This window comes from Aquarana catesbeiana, linkage group LG05, assembly GCF_042186555.1.
Source record: "Aquarana catesbeiana isolate 2022-GZ linkage group LG05, ASM4218655v1, whole genome shotgun sequence".
In the NCBI taxonomy this organism is placed as follows: Eukaryota; Metazoa; Chordata; class Amphibia; order Anura; family Ranidae; genus Aquarana; species Aquarana catesbeiana.
Window position 1 is genome coordinate 609,115,269 of NC_133328.1, and position 15,052 is coordinate 609,130,320.

Consider the following 15,052-nt stretch of genomic DNA (forward strand, 5'->3'; position numbering starts at 1 on the left):
TTGCTCCCTCCCCCTAGAGATGTGCTGGGGGTTGGAGGTGCACAGACAGCGGAGACCAGCCACGTGCAAGAAAACCTCTGGAAAGGGGGGAGGGGCAGCTGTCTGGGGACCCTGATGTAAGGGGAGGCCCTCTGGGGACCCTGATGTAAGGGGAAGCCCTCTGGGGACCCTGATGTAAGGGGAGGCCCTCTGGGGACACTGCTGTAAGGGGAGGCCCTCTGGGGACACTGCTGTAAGGGGAGGCCCTCTGGGGACACTGCTGTAAGGGGAGGCCCTCTGGGGACACTGCTGTAAGGGGAGGCCCTCTGGGCACACTGCTGTAAGGGGGGCCTTCTGGGCACACTGATGTAAGGGGGGCCTTCTGGGCACACTGATGTAAGGGGGGCCCTCTGGGGACCCTGATGTAATGGGGGCTCTCTGGGGACCCTGATGTAATGGGGGCTCTCTGGGGACCCTGATGTAAAGGGGGGGCTCTATGGGGATCCTGATGTAAAGGGGGGGCTCTCTGGGGACCCTGGTGTAAAGGGGGGGGCTCTCTGGGGACCCTGGTGTAAAGGGGGGGGCTCTCTGGGGACCCTGGTGTAAAGGGGGGGCTCTCTGGGGACCCTGGTGTAAAGGGGGGGCCCTCTGGGGACCCTGGTGTAAAGGAGGGGCTCTCTGGGGACCCTGATGTAAAGGGGGGCTCTCTGGGACCCTGATGTAAGTGGCGGGGCTCGCTGGAGATCCTGATGTAAAGGGGGGGCTCTCTGGGGATCCTGGTGTAAAGGGAAGGCTCTCTGCGGACCCTGGTGTAAGGGGAAGGCTCTCTGGGGACAAATATGTAGAATACATAGTGGCCTAAACTGATGAAGAAATTTGTTTGTGTTTTTTGGATATTTCTTATCGCTAAAAGTAAAAAAATATATTATTTTTCTTATTTAAAATATTGTCGGTCTTATTTTGTTTATAGCGCAAAAAATAAAAAACGTAAAAACCGCAGAGGTGATCAAATACCACCAAAATAAAGCTGTATTTGTGGGGGAAGAAAAAGGACATCAATATTTTTGTTTGTGTACAACGCCACAGGACCGTGGATTTTTGTCAGATAAAGTGGCGCAGTGCCGTATCGCACAAAATAAGGGGGGGGGGGAAATCTTCCGGCCCTAAAGGGGTTAATATGCGTCTTATATTGTTGTTGTAATAAATGTGGAGATTCCCAGATTTACCAATAGATGGGGCTCCCAGTGGTTTAGTGCAATTACTTTTCTCTCCTGCCTGTTTAAAGCTGACCTTTAGCATTTAAAAGCTTTTCGGTCCCGGAGTTGCTTACTCTAATTATGCTGCACACTGTGAGCTTCTCTCCATGTGCATTAGCAGCTCCACCAAGTTACACAGAGCCCGTCTCATTTCCTGACTGGAGGACATCTGGCATCTAGCTCTCTCAGCCTGACTCATAGGCCAGTATTAGAAGGTGAAGTAGTAAAGCACATCCATTGCATAGCGCTGCAAACCTTGAAGCATAGCCTGCAAATATAAAGTGATGGTAAAGTCTCTTTTCTTTTGTTAAAATAACAAACATGTCACAGTATATTTACCTGCTCTGGAGCGAGCAATCACAAGTGTCCCCCGAGCAAGTGGCTTGTTGTGGTGCCCCCCCCCCCATATGGAGTGCCCACCATAGCAAGCCGCTTTAAGGCTGGGTTCACATATATGGGGTGTGGGAAACCACATTTGATTCGGATGGGAATCGCACCGCATTCCTTTTCAAAGCACATGAGAACCGAGCAATTGAATATCGCCGATGACTCGGTTCTCACATCTCCCCGAGCAGAGAGCTGCTGCCTGTCAATCATCAGCTCTCCTCTCTACTTCTCCTCACTCACTGGAGCGCTGAGCTGTGGAGGGGCGGGGAGCAGCCGTCTCAGTCTCTTGCAAGGAGAGGGTGAGACGGGCATCAGTCCAGGCACCTGGTGGATCCAGACTTTGTCAGGATGACGCGGTGCCTGGACTGATTCCTGTGATGTCAGCAGAGAACAGACTTCAGTCCTCTCTCTGCTGAAAACAGGTCACAGGAGTGCAAAACGAATTGTGACCCTGTGACCCATAGGACTTCTGGACTTCTATAAATAGCGCAAAGCTTGTTGCCCAAAAAGGAGCAGGAGCTTCTTTTTGGCGACACGCTATGGTGGGCACTTGATGAGGAGAAGGAGCCAGCAGCTCCTCTTCTTCTCGGGTCCCCTGCCAGCGCTCATGGCTCCTCCCACCCCTGCACCCCCCCACCCCCCGTCGAGTGCCCACCATAGCGAGCTGCTTGCTCTGGGGACACTCCTGTATCTTCGCTCCCGAGCCTTAGGCCGTGCCTCCGCTCCCCCAGCACTGGCTATGATTAACAGTAGCAGCCAATGGCTTCTGCTGCTGCCTCTGAGCCAATGAGGAGGGAGAGAGTCCAGGGAGCCTTTGCTGTTACGCACATTGCTAGATCAGGCTCGGGTATGTATTTTGGGGGGGGGGGGGGGGGCTGCATAGAATGCATGAAGGTAAAAAAACCTTCAGCCTTTACAACCACTTTATAAATTGAAAAATTACATTCCATAGCATATCTCTATTTTGCACGGACTTCCTGTCCGTCTCTACAATTTCAGCAGAGCTCAATCACTAGATTGTGGAACGCACATTTCACTTAGTATTTTCTAATTACTGAGACAAAAGACAAAGCTATGGAAACATTTGCCTACCTGTGCTTGTTGTATTATGTATCATGCATTTTTTTTTTTTCTTCCTTATTGGGAAATGATGATGTTAATGACTTTTTATGTTTATTTTCCATCTCAGCGCTCTGATTGACTGTCTGATCAATCCACTGCAAGAGCAAGTTGAAGAATGGAAGAAGGTTGCTAATCAGCTCGACAAGGACCATGCTAAAGGTAGCAATCACTGGAGATCAATAAAAGGTCTGCCATTAAAGGAGCTTTCCAATGATGGAGAAAATGTTTGAAATCCCTCCCGGGCACACTTGAATGCTATTGATTTTTTTTTTTTTTTTTTTTTTGAGGTGTGAGTGAAGATTTTTTTTTCAAAAAGTACAAGTTTGTACACTTCTGTTTTAACTCATTAAAGTGTCTATAAAGCCCAAATTATTATTGTATTTTTTCACATGTAAAAATCAGTATTTTTTTGCTAAAAAATTACGCAGAACGCCCAAACATTTTATATATATTTTTTTTAAAGCAGAAGCCCTAGAGAATAAACTGGTGGGTGTTGCGTTTTTATGTAACGCTGTATTTGCTCAGCGATTTTTCAAACGCACATTTTTTTTTAAATAATACACTTTTTAAAAAAATGTAATACACAATAAAAAAAACCCCACTTGTTTAATAAAGTTTAAAAGATGATGCTACACCCCTGTGATAGCAATAGGCACTCTATAGAGTAAGCTGATGCTTAAGAGTATGGAATTTTATTTTTTTATTTTTTTCAGAATTATAGTTCACTCGTGACTGCAGCATTGGTCCTCCCGTCAGCTTTAAGACTGAGAACCGAACGATCAAACGCTTCCGATCGCTCGGTTCTCACAGCTCCCTGAGCAGAGAGCTGTTGACTGTCAGTCACCGCTGTCTGCTCTGCCCCCCCCGCTCACTGGAGAGCTGGGCTGTGGAGAGGGTGTTAGCGCCCAGCTCAGGCTTTCAGCAGCTCGCATGTAGGCAGATCTGATTTCATTGTCGCGATCTTACCAGAGCCTGGACTAGGCGGGTTTCAGCTGTCTGTTAAAAACAGGTCACAGGAGTGCAGAATGAATTACACTCCTGTGATCCACAGGAGAAGTACAACCAAACAAGCTTTGGCTGTACTTCTACTTTAAAGTGATTGTCAAATTTTTTTTTTCCTATAAAAATAACAAACATGTTATACTTACCTGCTCTGTTGCAGTGGATTTGCACAGAGCAGCCCAGATCCTCCTCTTCTTGGGTTCCTCTTCTGTGCTCCTGGCCCCTCCCTCCTGTTCAGTGCCATCACAGCAAGCAGCTTGCTATGGGGGCACCCAAGCCAAGTCACAGCTCCCTGTATCCATTCAGACAGGGAGCCCCCGCCCCTCTCCCCTGATTAGCTAGCTGAACTTAACAGCAGCGTCAGCCAATGGCGCCGCTGCTCTGTCTCAACCAATCAGGAGGGAGAATCTTGGAAGGCTGAGACACTCGTGGACATTGCCCGGAGAGAGAGGAACCTTGTGTAAGTGTTGGGGCTGCTGCCGCCCACAGAAGGCTAGAATGCATTAAGATAAACCTTCTGCCTTTACAACCACTTTAGGGGGTGTATCTGTAAAAAGGCAAAACCATGCCCTGAAGAGAAGCCACACAATGTCGCCATGGAGAGTTACATTCCTCAAATGCTGCTAGTCTGGTGGTTTTCTTTTCTTTTTTTTTTTCTTTTACCTTTAGCATCAATATTTTTGGTCTGCACTATTATAAAGAGTGAACAACGAAGTGGATCTTGAAGAAGCTTTCCTTGTACGAAACATTGTTAATCCACCTGTTCTGTATTAAGTTTGTCCCATTGTATATTTTTTTTGTTGAAATTGCAGCTGACGACATACAGTATGTTTTTATAATGTGTCAGCTTTAATATGAAAAAAAAATGTTTTTTTACTGGTGTTTAGGCACATTAAAATCCCCACTTATCTCCAGCCCCTTACAGAGCATACGGGGAATTCCTTATTTTTCACTTGACATTATCCATGTATTTAGTGGACAAGGCCCCTGACCTATTATATATAATAGTCTTTAGGTCCGTTATAGTTAACAATCCTGTTTCTAGAATAGGAATGCATGTACAGTACATTTCCTGCAAAAGAATGTTACCCTGCAGACTGTTATTTGTGTGTGTTGCTAATATTAATGGCTTTGTTCTTTCAGAATACAAAAAGGCCCGTCAAGAAATCAAGAAAAAGTCATCAGACACTCTTAAACTTCAGAAAAAGGCCAAGAAAGGTACGTTTATCTGCCTTTTCTGTAACTGAGAGCCTTTGGCCAAAGTGGAGGAAACCATAATAATAACCTAAAGCTTAACTTTAGATTCAGCTGACATACTGTATTCACTGAAGGGGCCATCAAAATAAACGACAGCATAAAAGATCAACATGAATCCATAAAAAGACCATTGTAGAGTTAACAATCTTGCAAATATTGAGCAATGCTACAGAGATCAACAGAAGTTTCAAGTTGGAGATTTTACATTTAAAATTATTACTTTGTTGGGGAGCCTCTTTTTGATCATGTAAGTTAGGGGTGCTCAATCCCGTGGCCCAAGCCTTCCGATTTGGTCCGTGACCCCATCCTCTGGGATGGTGAGTCAGCAAGCCCAGATCATAAGTTGCCGACCCACCATCCCAGAGCATCAGAGTGCATAGAGCTGAGGCCGGCAAGATATAATAGAAGTCTATGGCAAAGCACAGCTAACTCGCACTGCTTGTGCGACGCAGGCAAATTGCAGCACATCGGTGTAAAAGAAACCTTATAGGAGGCTCAAGACAGTAAAGGTTTGTTTACATTTGCTTTGTTTGGGAGGCGATAAAACCCCAGAGTTGTTTTTACCACAAACCCCCAACCACTAATGTGTAACATCAGGGGTCACAATGGCAACCCCCGTCCCATGCTCCAGGGGGCCCGTGTGGTCCGTCATGTTTTGTTTTATACTTGGACAGGAGGGGGTCGACAGGGACGGTATATACAGGAACCAAACCTCAGTCAGTAGCCTGGGCACCAGCATATCTTTAATAGGCACTCCTCTTCTGTTACGCACAGGAGAAAAGATGGCGGCCCTGCTCATGTGCCCACAGAGAGGGCCCTGTGTGCCAGCTGTGGCACACATGCCATGTGTTTGCCATCACTGATCTAGGCTGTGATGTGTATGTGGTTGGGTAGGGGATGTAACACTTATGGAGGTATCAGATTGACTACTTTGGATAACCAGTACAGGTTTATCATCTGTCACTCATAATGAAAGCCCATTGGTCCCTCCTGCCCTTTGGAACACCTTTCCCCATCACATGAGTTGGGGCACCTTTATGGATGTGCTGATGAAACGTCCATATGCTTCATGGTATACCCTATCTGTTCAGTGCAGCCTCTCTTAACTTGAACAAACAACTAAACGCACTCTATTTTGCTACTTTTTCTAATTTATACAGATTAGGCAAATGGCCTTAAACCTTCCCTGTCCATGTACCACCTCCTGTCCATGTACCAGCCACAGTCCACCTTCTATTTTCGGTCTGCATTTCACCCTGTCATTGCGCCTCCCCGGGCCCCTGTCATTGCGCCTCCCCGGGCCCCTGTCATTGCGCCTCCCCGGGCCCCTGTCATTGCGCCTCCCCGGGCCCCTGTCATTGCGCCTCCCCGGGCCCCTGTCATTGCGCCTCCCCGGGCCCCTGTCATTGTACCCCCGTGCCCCCCCCCCCCCCCGGGCCCCTGTCATTGCGCAACCCCCCCCCCCCCCCGGCCCCTGTCATTGCGCAACCCCCCCCCCCCCCCCCCGGCCCCTGTCATTGTGCAACCCCCCCCCCCCCGCCCCTGTCATTGCGCAACCCACCCACCCCCCCCCGGGCCCCTGTCATTGCCCCCGCCCCACCCCGTCTCACTATTCACTCCTTGTCCTCATTTCACCCACTATCTACTTTTAATTCCCTGTGCTCATTTGGTGAATGGAGCTCCGTCCCAAAATCTGGGAAGTCAACCCCTTAGTAATAAAGGAAACCAGAATTACATGGACCTTTTTGATTAACAAAGCATGGCCAGTAATCCTCTTGATTATGGTGCTGATGCTTGTGGCTCCAGTAAGGTGTATTGATTTGCCTGTGATGAATACCGAGGGTTGCCATGGATACTGGAATGCTGCCCGGCTGGGGCAGTAAAGAGCCCCTGTCTGTATCTGAAGTTTACTAATCATTTTCTCCGCACGCGTCTCCTTTCATTTCGCAGCAAGCAATATGTTTATTGCCAAATTCCAGATGGGCTTTAGGGTTTATTTCACAAATTTCCTGTATGAAAATAATAATCCTTTTATTGCCAGCAGAGGAGAGTCCTTTCTACTTCCAGATTTATGTCTATAATAAGTACCGGTATGCCTCTCTATACTGCTGACTGTACCCCAGGGGTGGCTGACAGTGAAGTTAAAGAAGTGCATTTGTATGTTTGCCTGACTTCTCACAGACAGTAGTATAGTAAGTCATTATCCTCCCCTATAGCTCTTTAAAGAACTTCTGTAGTTTCTATGGCAACCATGGCCTGCATTTAATGATGAGATCCGCGGTCGCTTCTCACACTGCAAAAACCCACCATCTGAACAGACTGCGTCTGAAAGAACTGCCAATATTAGCTCTGTAATTTATTGGGTTTTATTTTCTCTCCAAAAAAAGAAAAAAAAAAAACCTTCCAAAAACCTAAAAACAAGAATAGAAATCTTAATTACACATTAACTATATACTTCCTGTACAAGTCCATCTTAGAATCTATTTATTCGTTCCTGGATGTATTGATTAAAATATAATTGAAGGCCTTTTTTTTAACTGATATACAGTGGATATAAAAAGTCTACACACCCCTGTTAACATTTCAGGTTTCTGTGATGTAAAAAAAAAAAAATGAGACAAAGATAAATCATTTCAGGACTTTTTCCACCTTTAATGTAACCTATAAACTGTACAACTCAGTTTCACAACAAACTGAAATCTTTTAGTTGGAGGGAAGTAAAAATAAAATGTGTGCACACCATTAAACTAATACTTTGTTGAAGCACCTTTCGATTTTATTACAGCACTCAGTCTTTTTGGGTATGAGTCTATAAGCATGGCACATCTTGAGTTGGCAATATTTGCCACTCTTCTTTACAGAAACTCTCCAAATCCGTCAGATTGTGAGGGCATCTCCTGTGCAAAGCCCGCTTCAGATCACCCCACAGGTTTTCAATTGGATTCAGGTCTGGGCTCTGACTGGGCCATTCCAAAATTGTAATCTTCTGGTGAAGCCATTCCTTTCTTGATTTGGATGTATGCTTTGGCATGTTGTCTTGCTGAAAGATGAAGTTCCTCTTCATGTTCAGCTTTCTAGCAGAAGACTGATGGTTTTGTGCCAATATTGACTGGTATTTGGAACTGTTCATAATTCCCTCTACCTTGAAAGGCCCCTGTTCCAGCTGAAGAAAAACCGCTCCAAAACATGATGCTGCCACCACCATGCTTCATGGTGGGTATGGTGTTCTTTTGGTGATGTGTTGTTTTTGCGCCAAACTTATCTTGTGGAATTATGGCCAAAAAGTTCAACCTTGGTTTTATCAGATCATAACACACTTTCCCACATGCTTTTGGGAGACTTCAGATGTGTTTTTGCAAAATTTAGCCAGGCTTGGATGTTTTTCTTCGTAAGAAAAGGCTTCTGTCTTGCCTATCTACCCTATAGCCCAGACATATGAAGAATACGGGGGATTGATGTCACATGTACCAAAAAGCCAGTACTTGCCAGATATTCCTGCAGCTCCTTTAATGTTGCTGTAGGCCTCTTGGCAGTCTCCCTGACCAGTTTTCTTCTCGTCTTTTCATCAATTTTGGAGGGATGTCCAATAGGGATGTCCAATTCTTGGTAATGTCACTGTTGTGCCATATTTTCTCCACATAATGATGACCTTCTTCACTGTGTTGGAAATTCTTCCGTACCCTTCTCCTGACTGATACCTTTTAACAATGAGATCCCTCTGATGGTTTGGAAGCTCTTTGCGGATCATGGCTTTTGCTGTAGGATGTGACTAAGAAAATGTCAGGAAAGACCTACTAGAACAGCTGACCTTTATTTGGGGTTAATCAGAGGCACTTGAAATGATGGCAGGTGTGTACTGACTCCTTTTTACCACGAGTTTGAATGTGATTGCTTAATTCTGAACACAGCTACATCCCCAGTTATAGGAGGGTGTGCACACTTATGCAACCACGTTATTTTAGTTATTTATTTTTACGCGCCCCCCCTTAAAAGATTTCAGTCTGTTTTTAAATTGAGTTATAGACTTAAACTGTACGTTTATAGATCACATTAAAGGTGGAAAAAGTTCTGAAATTATTTATTTTTGTCTATTTTTTTTACCTAACAGAAACCTGACATTTTAACAGGGGTGTGTAGACTTTTTATATCCACTGTATGTGCAGTTGTCAATTTATTTTAAAAGACATAAAGTATCTCACAAAAGTGAGTACACCCCTCAAATTTTTGTAAATATTTTATTATATCTTTTCATGTGACAACACTGAAGAAATGACACTTTGCTATAATGTAAAGTAGTGAGCGTACAGCTTGTATAACAGTGTAAATTTGCTGTCCCCTCAAAATAACTCAACACACAGCCATTAATGTCTAAACCACTGGCAACAAAAGTGAGTACACCCCTAAGTGAAAATGTTCAAATTGGGCCCAATTAGCCATTTTCCCTCCCCGGTGTCATGTGACTCGTTAGTGTTACAAGGTCGCAGGTGTGATAAATTTATCACTCTCTCTATCTCATACTGGTCACTGGAAGTTCGGCATGGCACCTCATGGCAAAGAACTCTGAGGATCTGAAAAAAAGAATTGTTGCTCTACATAAATATGGCCTAGGCTATAAGAAAATTGTCAAGACCCTGAAACTGAGCTGCAGCACGGTGGCCAAGACCATACAGTGGTTTAACAGGACAGGTTCCACTCAAAACAGGCCTCGCCATGATCGACCAAAGAAGTTGAGTGCACATGCTCGGCATCATATCCAGAGGTTATCTTTGGGAAATGGACGTATGAGTGCTGCCAGCATTTCTGCAGAGGTTGAAGGGGTGGGTGGTCAGCTTGTGAGTGCTCGGACCATACGCCGCACACTGCATCAAATTGGTCTGCATGCCCATTTTCCCAGAAGGAAGCCTCGTCTAAAGATGATGCACAAGAAAGCCTGGAAACAGTTTGCTAAAGACAAGCAGACTAAGGACATGGATTACTGGAACCATGTCCTGTGGTCTGATGAGACCAAGATAAACTTATTTGGTTCAGATGGTGTCAAGTGTGTGTGGCGGCAACCAGGTGAGGAGTACAAAGACAAGTGTGTCTTGCCTACATTGAAGCATGGTGGTTTGAGTGTCATGATCTGGGGCTGCATGAGTGCTGCCGGCAATGGGGGGCTATAGTTCATTATGAGAACCATGAATAGCAACATGTACTGTGACATACTGAAACAGAGCATGAACCCCTCCCTTCGGAGACTGGACCGCAGGGCAGTATTCCAACATAACAACCCCAAACACACCTCCAAGATGACCTCTGCCTTGCTAAAGAAGCTGAGGGTAAAGGTGATGGACTGGCCAAGCATGTCTCCAGACCTAAACCCTATGGAGCATCTGTGGGGCATCCTCAAACGGAAGGTGGAGGAGCACAAGATCTCTAACATCCACTAGATCCGTGATGTCGTCATGGAGGAGTGGAAGAGACTCCTGTGGCAACCTGTGAAGCTCTGGTGAACTCCATGCCCAAGAGGAAAATAATGGTGGCCACACAAAATATTGACACTTTGGGCCCAATTTGGATATTTTCACTTAGGGGTGTACTCACTTTTGTTGCCAATAGTTTAGACATTAATGGCTGTGTGTTATTTTCAGGGGAGAGCAAATTTACACTGTTATACAAGCTGTACACTCACTACTTTACATTGTAGCCAAGTGTCATTTCTTCAGTGTTGTCACATGAAAAGATAGAATAAAATATTTACAAAAATGTGAGGGGTGTACTCACTTTTGTGAGATACTGTGTTTACCTTACCTTCATTTTATACGAGGCTGACAAACGCAATGCCTGCCCACCATAATAAAATTAAAGCTGAGGTAGACAGTAGAGCAGGGGTCTTCAAACTACGGCCCTCCAGTTGTTCAGGAACTACAATTCCCATCATGCCTAGTCATGTCTGTGAATGTCAGGGTTTTACAATGCCTCGCGGGATGTGTAGTTCTGCAACGGCTGGAGGGCTGTTGTTTGAGGATCCCTGCAGTAGAGTGATTGACATAAGACCTGCAGCTTATTATAACATTGTATTTCATGCGCTGATGATGCTGAGGTTGACCACATGAAAAGGGTAAGAACAGTTAAAGTTCCATTGAGATCATAGGCTGCAGAAGACCTGCTGGCTTTGCCTGAACATGAGTCCCTTGGTTCTTTCAACTGATGGCATGTGACCAAGTGTCTTGGCTTCCAGGGGTCTCATACAGTATGCCAAGATCTCCAGCAATAATGTATCAGGCTATTCTGTTACCTAGTCAGTGTGGTCAATAAAAAAAACTAAAATGATATTGCAGAGGCACACATTGGAGGGTAGTGGTGGACCTTGAAGGAAGAAATGTCCAACCAGTCTTATAATAAAGAAACGTTTATTGATTTCACCCATGAAGTGTTTTGTGACAACTTGTCATTTCCTCGGATAGCAGGTGCATAACAGAGTAGCTAGCTACAAGCAGAGCACTCAGTGATGAGCTTGGCTGGAGGTAGAGGACTCTGTCGACTAGCTACACGGTGTTACACACCTGCTACACTCCGAAGTGACAAGTTGTCACAAAACGCAGCATGGGTGTCATTAAATTATAAAAATGACTTAATCGAAACAAGATTGGTTGGGGCGTTTCTTTACTGTCCACTACATCTCCATGATACCCTCCAACAGACACCTCTGCAAGACTATTTTCAGGTTTTTTTGGTTCACACGGGCTCCATACCATCATCCTGATGTCCCCGAAGTGGACCTAGGATTAGTCCCAGAGCATTGTGTGTGACAATCCCTACACATGCATGGAGACAGACATATTCTCCCCAAGCACCGTCTTCAGATGGCATCTACCATTTTATTTTGGTCACACCCAACTGCATCTGATGAAAGCCATACCATTCCTTTACTGTTTAGTTTTTTTCCAATATCATACTCTGTACTTTATTGCATACAGTATAAGGGGTATTGCGCCTATCTTCTTCTTTTTCTCCTATGGTTACTCATGAGGGTGAGTCTTTATCCTCCCCATTAACCACAAGCCCAAGTTTTTGCAAACCGTTACCTAGGTGTGTTTTCTATCTGCTTCTGTAGCAAGTCCCTGCAAGGGGCAGGATATAGAATTGCTGTGTTATCTGTTCTTTTCTTCTTGATGTCAATTAGCAATGGCCAGCCAATCATGGCATTGCTGCAAATGGAGGAGAATCTCCCAAGCTAGGACCTGGATAGTGGTAAGATCTGGCGGGCATCAAACCATGCATCATTTCACCCAGGCTGAAGAAATCTAAAGTGGAATTGCTCTTGGCTGCTCAACATTTTGTAGGAGATGTGCGTGTGGGTTAGGTGCAGCGGGCAGTGAACACACATAGTCCTAGTTTGACAGTAACAATATATTGTAGAAAGGCTCAGAAAATACAACAGGCCCAGTGGGGGAGCACACCTGACCGGAGACACTTGCAACAGAGACAGTAGTGGACCAGCAATATGCAGAATGAAAGATGCCGACGGCAACTGCCACAAGGAGTGGAATATGGCCTGGCTGGTCCACACCCAAAAGGGAAGGCTTCCTGAGAGGTAGCGGTAGACTTAGACCCAGCACTGTCCTTACTCCTCTGGAACCTCTCCCTATCTCTACTCCTCTGGAACCTCTCCCCATCTCTAAGCACGGTTCCTGTCAGGCAGGGATCCTTTCCCTAAGTTAGTCACTCGCACAAAGCGGGCCAAGCCCGAGAGCCGGAGTCTTAAATAGACTGATGGCAGATCCCGTACATGTGATACCATATTTGATATGTGTGATATGCTCTCTACATATATTTGGGCTTTACTTGCCCCTTTGTTTCTCTTTTATAAACACTATATATATTAATAAATAAATTTTTGTGTGTGTGTATATATGTATGTGTGTGTGTGTGTATATATATATATATATATATATATATATATATATATATATATTTTATCTTAACCATGGGGACTACCATTTAAAAGCCCATTTTCTACAATACTTTTTTCGTTATAGACTGATGGCCATCTTGGGTCAAGTAGAGTCAATTTAAGACTCCGGAGTCGCATGGGGTGCCAGCATCCAATTGGATAGCTGCCTCCCTGTGACTGAGGAAATCTCAACTTCCTCCCCCATCTGCATTTCCGCTGCAGTCGAGTGCCACCTGCAGTGGGAAATACAGATGCTTACAGGCGTGTACATAATGACTGAATTGATATTGCTCAAACATTGTTTAGCAGAGGATAGTCTAAAATCTTTTATATCTTCTGTAAAAAATACAATCTTTATGGCATCTGTTATCTAAAATAGCCTACTTTATGTTGGCAGCCATGTTACACAACCCCATTTCTCTTGTAGAGAAAAATCTATCTATTCCCCCCCATCCACCTTAACAGCATTGAGGGAGGAATCTTCGCTGCTCACTATTGTGTTCAAGTATCCATGGCACCTGCGACTGCATAATTATAATGGTAGAGCCAAATAGTGACTGCATCTGATAGGATGCAGTGTTCAACCAATAATTTTCCACCTGGCTCAGTTGGTTTCTAAATCAATTTTGATGAGCCAAGTGGTGCCTTCAGGGCCATCCACAGCTCAAATTTTGGCTGAAATCTGAGCCATCTGTGGCCAGCCTTGGACTACAACAGACCGCCTGCAGGGTCCTTCAGCAGGATTTAGATAGTCAGCTGTGTATAGGAATATGCCTTATACTAGGATCAGAATTTTATCTCTGTTCTCTTCAGTTCTGAGAAGATCGATTCCACTCAGCTATGTGAAGAAAATGCTCTCTATTTACACGACATCAAATAAGGGACCCCGATGAGCAATTAAAAATCCTTCCAGTGCTTGTCTGTGTCCAATTTTACACAATCTTTAATCCATCCAATTGTCTCTTGTAGATGCACGATACATATCATAGAGGAAGCCTCTTGCAAATTGGAATAGCTTGGCTTAGCCTCTGAAAAGGCAATCGAAGCTTAGGATAATTGATCCTAAGGGATTTACACCTTCAAGCTGATTGCCATTTTTCATTTTATAGAGTGACGGGAAAAGACTTGCAAAGCATTCTGGGAGAGTACATTTAGAAAGTGTCAGACGCTCCTTATCTGTCATGTTTGAGTTGTATAATGTTTGAGAAGGGAGCGTATATGTGACAAGGATTCAAACTATGGGATGGAGGAATGTGTGCTTTAAAGGGAAAATACAGTACAGAGTTCAATTAAGGCCAAATTAGGCCTTTGGTAAAGTAACAGATTTGCCACATCCCCCCTCTGATTGACATCACATTAATATGAATTACAGTAGGCCCAAAATCTACCCATTTGCATGGTCTGTTCTGGAATGGCCCACTCCATCTAATACCAACTGCATATATGTGCACCTTCCATTGTGCAGTGCCTGGCAAGGGTAAAGCTTTGACCATTTGGGATATCCCCAGACTCCAGCCTCTCCTTTCAGCCCCACATCAAATCACTATCCAAATTTTGCCACCTCTTTCCAAAATACACCTCTTCCTAACCAACAACACCACCAAGCTACAAGTTCACTCTCTCTTGTTATCTTTCCCCTTAAGTACGGCAACTCCTTCCTCATTGGTCAACCTCTACACAGGCTATACCCCTTCAGTCTCACTGCTACCAGAATTATCCACATTTCCAACACTCAGTGTCGGCCACTCTTCTCTGCCAATCCCTCCACTGGATTCCTATCGCCCAACAAATAAAATTCTAAATTTTAACAACATACAAATCCATCAATAACTCTGCCCCCAGCTACATCATCAAGCTCACCTCAAAATATCAACTGCTTCGCACTTCACAAGGCCTCCTGCTCTCTAGCTACCTCATCACCTCCTACCGTGCTCATGTTGAGATCTTCTCCAGAGCCTCTCCAATTCTCTGGAACCCCCTACCCTAATCAGTCCAGCTATCTCCTACTCCTGAATCTCCGTAAACTCCTTTTAGGTCTGTAGGCTTTCCCTGAAAATGTGTCTTTTCTGACCAACCTATCCTACCCATGTTTGCGTCACTTCTCGTTCCCTTT

The 15,052-nt window shown here is 44.8% G+C and overlaps 1 protein-coding gene across 3 annotated transcripts in view; it reads left to right on the top strand.

Moving 5' to 3' along the window:
• The window catches only part of MTSS1 (MTSS I-BAR domain containing 1), a 181,228-nt gene that overhangs the window by 117,713 nt on the left and 48,463 nt on the right, over nt 1-15,052 (top strand). For 2 of the 3 annotated variants that reach the window (XM_073632228.1, XM_073632230.1), the window contains exons 4-5: nt 2,812-2,930; nt 4,890-4,964. In XM_073632228.1, coding sequence (XP_073488329.1) covers nt 2,812-2,930; nt 4,890-4,964 — 194 coding nt within the window. The remainder of the gene's footprint in view (nt 1-2,811; nt 2,931-4,889; nt 4,965-15,052) is intronic. The other variant, XM_073632229.1, reaches the window with a different exon arrangement.